Genomic DNA, 10,698 nt, shown 5'->3' with positions numbered 1-10,698 from the left:
TGTTCAACATGGAGGGGTACTGATTCATCAGCTGATGGTGGATGGTACGTGGTAACCAGCAGGAAGTTTTGTTGCCCATGTTTAACCTGAAGCCATGCTGTCCAGAGTCAATGTTGAGGACTCCCATGGCAACACCTTTCCAACTGTATACCACTGTGCCACCATCTCTGCTACGTCTGTCCTGCCCATGAAACAGGACATACCCAGGAATGATGATAGTGGTGTCTGGGGCATTGTCTCTTAAGGTCCGATTCTGTGAGTATGACTATGTCAGGCTGTTGCTTGACTAGCCTGTGAGATGGTTCTCCCAGCTTTGGCATTAGCCCCCAGATGTTACTAGGGAGGACTTTGTAGGGCCGGCAAGGCTTGCTGTTATTGTTTCCAGTGCGTGGGTCGATGCTGGGTGGTCTGTCTAGTTTCATTCCTTTTTCATGATTCTATAGTGGTTGAATACAACAGAGTGCCTTGTTAAGCCATTTCAGAGGGCATTTCAGAGTCAACCACATTGCTGTGGGTCTGGAGTCACATGTAGGCCAGACCGGGTAAGGGTGGCAGACTTCCTTCCCTTAAGGACATTAGTGAACCAGATGGGTTTTTACGACAATCGATAATGGTTCCATGGTCATCATAAGACCTTTATTTCCAGGTATTTTTATTGAGTTTAAATTCCATCAGCTGCTGTGGTGGGGATTTGAAACTGGGTCCCCAGATCATTATCCTGGGTGTCTGGATTACCAGTTTAGTGACAATATCACTACGTCCCCAAACAGGTCCTCTTTCCAAGTCTTACCCATGTTGTTTGCCCCAACGTGAGTCACAACAACTGCATCCTCCCATTCCCTCTCCAATGTTCTTTCAAGCTGGTTAAAGATGTCCATCACCCTGGCAGCGGGTAGGCAGCACAGCATGCGGGACTCTGTCCTGCTTCCAAAGGATGCAATTAGTTCACCTAATTATAGAATCTCCACCACATGTCTTTTTGCTCCCCCCCCCGGCAATGAACGGCCTCCTGTACCACAGTGCAATGGTCAGCGAGCTCTTTCTCCCCACAGTCCTTGTCCTCATCCACACACAGGGAGCGAGTACCTCATACCTGCTGGACAAGGCCAAGAGCTGAGGCTCTTCCATTTCTGAATGCAGGATCCCTCTACCTGTCTCGCTTGCAGTCACACCCTGTTGTCCGACCACTGGCCGAATTTGAGATACTTAAGCTCCGGGGTTTGACTGCCTCCCAAGACACAGCGTCCAGGTAAATCTCCCCCTCCTTGACGTGCCGCAATGTCCGAAGCTCAGACTCCAGCTCATCAATTCTGAGCTGAAACTGCTCGATTAACAAATATTTGCTGCAGATGTGGTCACTGCTGCTCGCAATGGGATCTACTGGATCCCACATCGTTCAGCTACGGCATAGCGCCTGCCCAGGCATCACTACTTGTTTTCCAGATTTTTCTCAAATTTAATGCATAAATAATTTTTTGTACATTTAATGAACACATTAACAGTCCTTAAAGCGGTTATTTCCCATTTATACTTTGTCTTTCCCCTGATTAGGCCTAATGTCTTTCTCGTGCTCTTCTCCTAGTTCCAGGCCTGGGACTAAGGCTGTGAATATAGCTGGAAAAGCTTCATGTGGATTCAGCATTTTCCTGGAACATTCCTAGCGGGAGAAATAAGAAAAGGAAAACTACTCTTTAGCAATTTTAGTTAAAACATTTTTCCCCTCCCAATCTTCTGTCTGATATCTCTCAATCCCACTTCTCCCCTGTCGCCCTACTCCTCTCCCTCTCTTTCCCCTTCTCCTCTCTGTCTCTCTCTCCCCTCCGTCTGTCTCTCTCCACCTTCTCTTTTACCCCATCTTCCCTTCCCTAACCCCTCTTCTGACCCACGTTTCCACTCTCACTTCCCCCTTCTCTCCCTCCTTTCTCCTCTTTCTCTACCCTCTCCATTCCTCTCTCCCCTTCTCATCTCTCTTTCTCTTCTCCCTCCCTTTCTCTCTCTTCTCCTCTCTTGTTTCTCCCCACTCTCCTTTCCCCCAATCCTCTCCACTCCCTCACCATTATCATCCCCATCATCATCCCCGCCCCCTCCCCCTCATCATCCCTGCCCCTCTCTCCTCACCACCCTCATCACCTCCCAATCAACCCCCTCATCATCCCCCTCCCCCTCATCATCCCCCATCCCCTCTCATCATCCCCCCTACCCCCTCATCATCCCCCTCTCCTCATCACCCTTCCCCCTCTCATCATCCCCCCTCCTCCTCATCATCCCTATCCCCCCTCATCATCACCCTCCCCCGTCAGCACCCTCATCATCCCCCTCCGCCTCATCATCCCCCCTCCCCTCATCATCACCCCCTCACCCTCCCTATCCCCCCTCTCTATTCCCCTCCCCCTCCCTATCCCCCCTGTCTATCTCCCTTCCCTGTCCCCCCTCTCTATCCCCCCTCCCCCTCTCTAAACCCCGCCCCCTCTCTATCCACCCTCCCCCTCTCTATCCCCCCCTCCCTATCCCGACTCCCCCTTCTCTATCCCCCCTCTATCCCCCCATTCATTCCCTCTCCCCCCACCCTATCCCCCCTCACCATCCCCCCTCCCTATACCTCCCTCTATCCCCATCCCCAACTCTATTGCCCCTCCCCTCCCTCTCCCCCATCTCCCCTCCCCTCCCCCCCACCCTCCATCCCCTCTCGTCCCACCCCCCATCCCTCCCACATTCCCCCCTCCCCATCCCTCCATTCCCCCTCCCCTTCAATCCCCCCACTCCACCCCCCACCCCCTCCTCCCCTCCATCCCCATCCTATCATCTCCCCCATCATCATCCACCATCATCATCATCCCCATCATCAACTCCCCCCATCATCATTCCCCATCATCATCCCCCCATCATCATCCCCCTCCATCATCATCATCCCCCCCCATCATTATCATCCCCCATCATCAGCCCCATCATCATCCCCCCATCATCATCATCCCCCCATCATCAGCCCCATCATCATCATCCCCCCATCATCATCCCCCATCATCATCCCCCCTATCATCATCCCCCCATCATCAGCCCCATCATCATCCCCCCATCTTCATCCCCCCAACATCATCCCCCCATCATCAGCCCCCCATCATCATCATCCCCCCATCATCAGCCACCCCATCATCATCAACCCCCCATCACCATCCCCCCATCATTATCCCCCCATCATCTCCCCATCATCATCCCTCCATCATCACCTCCCCCCATCATCATTCCACAATCATCATCCCCCCATCATCGTCATCCCCCCATCATCATCCCCCCCACCATCATCTCCCCCATCATCATCCCCCATCATCATTTCCCATCATCATCCCCATCATCATCATCCCCCCATCATCATCCCATCATCTCCCCCCGATCATCATCTCCCCCCCATCATCATCCTGACCATCAACATCCCCCCATCATCATCGCCCCCATCATCACCCCCATCATCATCCCACCCCATCATCATCCCCCCATCATCATCCCCATCATCAACATCCCCCCCATCATCATCCCCCCAACATCATCCCCCACCACCATCACCGCCCCATCCTCACCCCCATCATCTCCCCCCCATCATCATCCTGACCATCAACATCCCCCCATCATCATCAGCCCCATCATCATCCCCCCATCATCATCATCCCCCCATCATCAGCCCCATCATCATCATCCCCCCATCATCATCCCCCATCATCATCCCCCCTATCATCATCCCCCCATCATCAGCCCCATCATCATCCCCCCATCTTCATCCCCCCAACATCATCCCCCCATCATCAGCCCCCCATCATCATCATCCCCCCATCATCAGCCACCCCATCATCATCAACCCCCCATCACCATCCCCCCATCATTATCCCCCCATCATCTCCCCATCATCATCCCTCCATCATCACCTCCCCCCATCATCATTCCACAATCATCATCCCCCCATCATCGTCATCCCCCCATCATCATCCCCCCCACCATCATCTCCCCCATCATCATCCCCCATCATCATTTCCCATCATCATCCCCATCATCATCATCCCCCCATCATCATCCCATCATCTCCCCCCGATCATCATCTCCCCCCCATCATCATCCTGACCATCAACATCCCCCCATCATCATCGCCCCCATCATCACCCCCATCATCATCCCCCCATCATCATCCCCATCATCAACATCCCCCCCATCATCATCCCCCCAACATCATCCCCCACCACCATCACCGCCCCATCCTCACCCCCATCATCACCCCCCCGTCATCATCCCCCCATCATCCCCCATATCCTCACCCCCCCCATCATCATCCCCCCGTCATCATCCCCATCATCATCATCCCCCCCATCATCATCCCCCCGTCATTATCCCCCCGTCATCATCCCCCATCACCCCCCCCATCATTATCCCCCCGTCATCATCCCCCATCACCCCCCCCATCATCATCTCTCCCCCGCCTCTCGCGCTCTGACGGTTTAACCGGAAGTTGTTGCCGGTCTGGGTGAGGTCACCCCGGGGGCGGGTCAGCGGCGGCACCGAGTCGGAGAGATGAGCAGGTGAGGGAGCGGCGGAGAGACCGGGGGAGACTGACCGGGGGGCGAGCCGGGACCGGGGGGGAGAGCCGGGACCGGGGGGCCGTGAACCGGGGGGAGGAGACCGGGGCGAGGAGACCGGGGCGGGGGGGAGACCAGCCCCTCGAGTCGGGAAAACAAACAAATGTCGCGGCTGCAAACGAAGGCCCGACTCCCCCCTTCATCGGCCGCTTTCCCCTTCCCTTCATCGCCCGACTCCCCCCTTCATCGGCCGCTTTCCCCTTCCCTTCATCGGCCGCTTTCCCCTTCCCTTCATCGGCCGCTTTCCCCTTCCCTTCATCGCCCGCTTTCCCCTTCCCTTCATCGCCCGCTTTCCCCTTCCCTTCATCGCCCGCTTTCCCCTTCCCTTCATCGCCCGCTTTCCCCTTCCCTTCATCGCCCGCTTTCCGCTTCCCTTCATCGGCCGCTTTCCCCTTCCCTTCATCGCCCGCTTTCCCCTTCCCTTCATCGCCCGCTTTCCCCTTCCCTTCATCGCCCGCTTTCCCCTTCCCTTCATTGCCCGCTTTCCCCTTCCCTTCATCGCCCGCTTTTCCCTTCCCTTCATCGCCCGCTTTCCCCTTCCCTTCATCGCCCGCTTTCCCCATCCCTTCATCGCCCGATTTCCCCTTCCCTTCATCGGCCGATTTCCCCTTCCCTTCATCGCCCGCTTTCCCCTTCCCTTCATCGCCCGCTTTCCCCTTCCCTTCATCGCCCGCTTTCCCCTTCCCTTCATCGCCCGCTTTCCCCTTCCCTTCATCGCCCGCTTTCACCCCTTCCCTTCATCGCCCGCTTTCCCCTTCCCTTCATCGCCCGCTTTCCCCTTCCCTTCATTGCCCGCTTTTCCCTTCCCTTCATTGCCCGCTTTTCCCTTCCCGTCATTGCCCGCTTTTCCCTTCCCGTCATTGCCCGCTTTTCCCTTCCCTTCATTGCCCGCTTTCCCCTTCCCCTCATCGCCCGCCTTCCCCTTCATCGCACGCTTTCCCCTTCCCTTCATCGCCCGCTTTCCCCTTCCCTTCTTCGCCCGCTTTCCCCTTCCCTTCATCGCCCGCTTTCCCCTTCCCTTCATCGCCCGCTTTCCCCTTCCCTTCATCGCCCGCTTTCCCCTTCCCTTCATCGCCCGCTCTGCCCCTTCCCTTCATCGCCCGCTCTGCCCGTTCCCATCATCGCCCACTCTGCCCCTTCCCATCATCGCCCGCTCTGCCCCTTCCCTTCATCGCCCGCTCTGCCCCTTCCCTTCATCGCCCGCTCTGCCCCTTCCCTTCATCGCCCGCTTTCCCCTTCCCTTCATCGCCCGCTTTCCCCTTCCCTTCATCGCCCGCTTTCCCCTTCCCTTCATCGCCCGCTTTCCCCTTCCCTTCATCGCCCGCTTTCCCGCTTCCCTTCATCGCCCGCTTTCCCCTTCCCTTCATCGCCCGCTTTCCCCTTCCCTTCATCGCCCGCTTTCCCCTTCCCTTCATCGCCCGCTTTCCCCTTCCCTTCATCGCCCGCTTTCCCCTTCCCTTCATCGCCCGCTTTCCCCTTCCCTTCATCGCCCGCTTTCCCCTTCCCTTCATCGCCCGCTTTCCCCTTCCCTTCATCGCCCGCTTTCCCCTTCCCTTCATCGCCCGCTTTCCCCTTCCCTTCATCGCCCGCTTTCCCCTTCCCTTCATCGCCCGCTCTGCCCCTTCCCTTCATCGCCCGCTCTGCCCCTTCCCTTCATCGCCCGCTCTGCCCCTTGCCTTCATCGCCCGCTCTGCCCCTTCCCTTCATCGCCCGCTCTGCCCCTTGCCTTCATCGCCCGCTCTGCCCCTTGCCTTCATCGCCCGCTCTGCCCCTTCCCTTCATCGCCCGCTCTGCCCCTTCCCTTCATCGCCCGCTCTGCCCTCTGCCCCTTGCCTTCATCGCCCGCTCTGCCCCTTCCCTTCATCGCCCGCTCTGCCCCTTCCCTTCATCGCCCGCTCTGCCCTCTGCCCCTTGCCTTTATCGCCCGCTCTGCCCCTTGCCTTCATCGCCCGCTCTGCCCCTTGCCTTCATCGCCCGCTCTGCCCCTTGCCTTCATCGCCCGCTCTGCCCCTTGCCTTCATCGCCCGCTCTGCCCCTTGCCTTCATCGCCCGCTCTGCCCCTTGCCTTCATCGCCCGCTCTGCCCCTTGCCTTCATCGCCCGCTCTGCCCCTTGCCTTCATCGCCCGCTCTGCCCCTTGCCTTCATCGCCCGCTCTGCCCCTTGCCTTCATCGCCCGCTCTGCCCCTTGCCTTCATCGCCCGCTCTGCCCCTTGCCTTCATCGCCCGCTCTGCCCCTTGCCTTCATCGCCCGCTCTGCCCCTTGCCTTCATCGCCCGCTCTGCCCCTTGCCTTCATCGCCCGCTCTGCCCCTTGCCTTCATCGCCCGCTCTGCCCCTTGCCTTCATCGCCCGCTCTGCCCCTTGCCTTCATCGCCCGCTCTGCCCCTTGCCTTCATCGCCCGCTCTGCCCCTTGCCTTCATCGCCCGCTCTGCCCCTTGCCTTCATCGCCCGCTCTGCCCCTTGCCTTCATCGCCCGCTCTGCCCCTTGCCTTCATCGCCCGCTCTGCCCCTTGCCTTCATCGCCCGCTCTGCCCCTTGCCTTCATCGCCCGCTCTGCCCCTTGCCTTCATCGCCCGCTCTGCCCCTTGCCTTCATCGCCCGCTCTGCCCCTTGCCTTCATCGCCCGCTCTGCCCCTTGCCTTCATCGCCCGCTTTCCCCTTCTTCATCGCCCGCTTTCCTCTTCACTTCATCGCCCGCTTTCCTCTTCCCTTCATCGCCCGCTTTAGAACATAGAACATAGAACATAGAACGATACAGCGCAGTACAGGCCCTTCGGCCCACGATGTTGCACCGAAACAATAGCCGGCTTTCCCGTTCCCTTCGCCCGCTTTCCTCTTCCCTTCATCGCCCGCTTTCCTCTTCCCTTCATCGCCCGCTTTTCCCTTCCCTTCATCGCCCGCTTTCCCCTTCCCTTCATCGCCCGCTTTCCCCTTCCCTTCATCGCCCGCTTTCCCCTTCCCTTCACCGCCCGCTTTCCCCTTCCCTTCATCGCCCGCTTTCCCCTTCCCTTCATCGCCCGCTTTCCCCTTCCCTTCATCGCCCGCTTTCCCCTTCCCTTCATCTCCCGCTTTCCCCTTCCCTTCATCGCCCGCTTTCCCCTTCCCTTCATCGCCCGCTTTCCCCTTCCCTTCATCGCCCGCTTTCCCCTTCCCTTCATCGCCCGTTTTCCCCTTCCCTTCATCGCCCGCTTTCCCCTTCCCTTCATCGCCCGCTTTCCCCTTCCCTTCATCGCCCGCTTTCCCCTTCCCTTCATCGCCCGCTTTCCCCTTCCCTTCATCGCCCGCTTTCCCCTTCCCTTCATCGCCCGCTTTCCCCTTCCCTTCATCGCCCGCTTTCCCCTTCCCTCCATCGCCCGCTTTCCCCTTCCCTTCATCGCCCGCTTTCCCCTTCCCTTCATCGCCCGCTTTCCCCTTCCCTTCATCGCCCGCTTTCCCCTTCCCTTCATCGCCCGCTCTCTCCTTCCCTTCATCGCCCGCTCTCTCCTTCCCTTCATCGCCCGCTCTCTCCTTCCCTTCATCGCCCGCTCTCTCCTTCCCTTCATCGCCCGCTCTCTCCTTCCCTTCATCGCCCGCTCTCTCCTTCCCTTCATCGCCCGCTCTCTCCTTCCCTTCATCGCCCGCTCTCTCCTTCCCTTCATCGCCCGCTCTCTCCTTCCCTTCATCGCCCGCTCTCTCCTTCCCTTCATCGCCCGCTCTCTCCTTCCCTTCATCGCCCGCTCTCTCCTTCCCTTCATCGCCCGCTCTCTCCTTCCCTTCATCGCCCGCTCTCTCCTTCCCTTCATCGCCCGCTCTCTCCTTCCCTTCATCGCCCGCTCTCTCCTTCCCTTCATCGCCCGCTCTCTCCTTCCCTTCATCGCCCGCTCTCTCCTTCCCTTCATCGCCCGCTCTCTCCTTCCCTTCATCGCCCGCTCTCTCCTTCCCTTCATCGCCCGCTCTCTCCTTCCCTTCATCGCCCGCTCTCTCCTTCCCTTCATCGCCCGCTCTCTCCTTCCCTTCATCGCCCGCTCTCTCCTTCCCTTCATCGCCCGCTCTCTCCTTCCCTTCATCGCCCGCTCTCTCCTTCCCTTCATCGCCCGCTCTCTCCTTCCCTTCATCGCCCGCTCTCTCCTTCCCTTCATCGCCCGCTCTCTCCTTCCCTTCATCGCCCGCTCTCTCCTTCCCTTCATCGCCCGCTCTCTCCTTCCCTTCATCGCCCGCTCTCTCCTTCCCTTCATCGCCCGCTCTCTCCTTCCCTTCATCGCCCGCTCTCTCCTTCCCTTCATCGCCCGCTCTCTCCTTCCCTTCATCGCCCGCTCTCTCCTTCCCTTCATCGCCCGCTCTCTCCTTCCCTTCATCGCCCGCTCTCTCCTTCCCTTCATCGCCCGCTCTCTCCTTCCCTTCATCGCCCGCTCTCTCCTTCCCTTCATCGCCCGCTCTCTCCTTCCCTTCATCGCCCGCTCTCTCCTTCCCTTCATCGCCCGCTCTCTCCTTCCCTTCATCGCCCGCTCTCTCCTTCCCTTCATCGCCCGCTCTCTCCTTCCCTTCATCGCCCGCTCTCTCCTTCCCTTCATCGCCCGCTCTCTCCTTCCCTTCATCGCCCGCTCTCTCCTTCCCTTCATCGCCCGCTCTCTCCTTCCCTTCATCGCCCGCTCTCTCCTTCCCTTCATCGCCCGCTCTCTCCTTCCCTTCATCGCCCGCTCTCTCTTTCCATTCATCGCCCGCTCTCTCCTTCCCTTCATCGCTCGCTTTCACCCCTTCCCTTCATCGCCTGCTCTGCTCCTTCCCTTCATCGCCTGCTCTGCTCCTTCCCTTCATCGCTCGCTTTCACCCCTTCCCTTCATCGCCTGCTCGGCCCCTTCCCATCATCGCCAGCTTTCCCCTTCCCTTTTATCGCCCACTTTCCCCTTCCCTTCATTGCCCGCTTTCCCCTTCCCTTCATTGACCGCTTTCCCCTTCCCTTCATTGACCGCTTTCCCCTTCCCTTCATTGACTGCTTTCCCCTTCCCTTCATTGACTGCTTTCCCCTTCCCTTCATTGACCGCTTTCCCCTTCCCTTCATTGACCGCTTTCCCCTTCCCTTCATGGACCGCTTTCCCCTTCCCTTCATCGACCGCTTTCCCCTTCCCTTCATCGACCGCTTTCCCCTTCCCTTCATCGACCGCTTTCCCCTTCCCTTCATTGACTGCTTTCCCCTTCCCTTCATCGCCCGCTTTCTCCTTCCCTTCATTGCCCGCTTTCTCCTTCCCTTCATTGCCCGCTTTCTCCTTCCCTTCATTGCCCGCTTTCTTCTTCCCTTCATCGCCCGCTTTCTCCCTTCCCTTCATCGCCCGCTCTCCCCTTCCCTTCATCGCCCGCTTTCCCCTTCCCTTCATCGCCTGCTCTCTCCTTAGGGCAGCACGGTAGCATGGTGGTTAGCACAATTGCTTCACAGCACCAGGGTCTCAGGTTCGATTCCCCGCTGGGTCACTGTCTGTGCGGAGTCTGCACATTCTCCCCGTGTCTGTGTGGGTTTCCTCCGTGTACTCCGGTTTCCTCCCACAGTCCAAAGATGTGCAGGGTAGGCGGATTGGCCATGCTAAATTGCCCGCTCTGCCCCTTCCCATCATCGCCCGCTTTCCCCTTCCCTTCATCGCCCGCTTTCCCCTTCCCTTCATCGCCCGCTTTCCCCTTCCCTTCATCGCCCGCTTTCCCCTTCCCTTCATCGCCCGCTTTCCCCTTCCCTTCATCGCCCGCTTTCCCCTTCCCTTCATCGCCCGCTTTCCCCTTCCCTTCATCGCCCGCTTTCCCCTTCCCTTCATCGCCCGCTTTCCCCTTCCCTTCATCGCCCGCTTTCCCCTTCCCTTCATCGCCCGCTTTCCCCTTCCCTTCATCGCCCGCTTTCCCCTTCCCTTCATCGCCCGCTTTCCCCTTCCCTTCATCGCCCGCTTTCCCCTTCCCTTCATCGCCCGCTTTCCCCTTCCCTTCATCGCCCGCTTTCCCCTTCCCTTCATCGCCCGCTTTCCCCTTCCCTTCATCGCCCGCTCTCCCCTTCCCTTCATCGCCCGCTCTCCCCTTCCCTTCATCGCCCGCTCTCCCCTTCCCTTCATCGCCCGCTCTCCCCTT

At 59.1% G+C, this 10,698-nt stretch overlaps 1 protein-coding gene across 1 annotated transcript in view; it reads left to right on the top strand.

Annotated features, from left to right (window-relative positions):
- The first annotated feature begins 4,464 nt into the window (after positions 1–4,464).
- The window catches only part of mcrip1 (MAPK regulated corepressor interacting protein 1), a 28,200-nt gene continuing 21,966 nt past the window's right edge, over positions 4,465–10,698 (top strand). Inside the window, exon 1 of the mRNA XM_072483674.1 lies at positions 4,465–4,559. Within this exon, the coding sequence (XP_072339775.1) occupies positions 4,552–4,559 (8 nt within the window). The 5' untranslated portion in view covers positions 4,465–4,551. The remainder of the gene's footprint in view (positions 4,560–10,698) is intronic.

Source organism: Scyliorhinus torazame, chromosome 18 (genome assembly GCF_047496885.1).
Source record: "Scyliorhinus torazame isolate Kashiwa2021f chromosome 18, sScyTor2.1, whole genome shotgun sequence".
Classification (NCBI taxonomy): domain Eukaryota; kingdom Metazoa; phylum Chordata; class Chondrichthyes; order Carcharhiniformes; family Scyliorhinidae; genus Scyliorhinus; species Scyliorhinus torazame.
The sequence above is the reverse complement of the archived record's forward strand: the minus strand, read 5'-3'. Positions and strand labels throughout refer to the sequence as shown.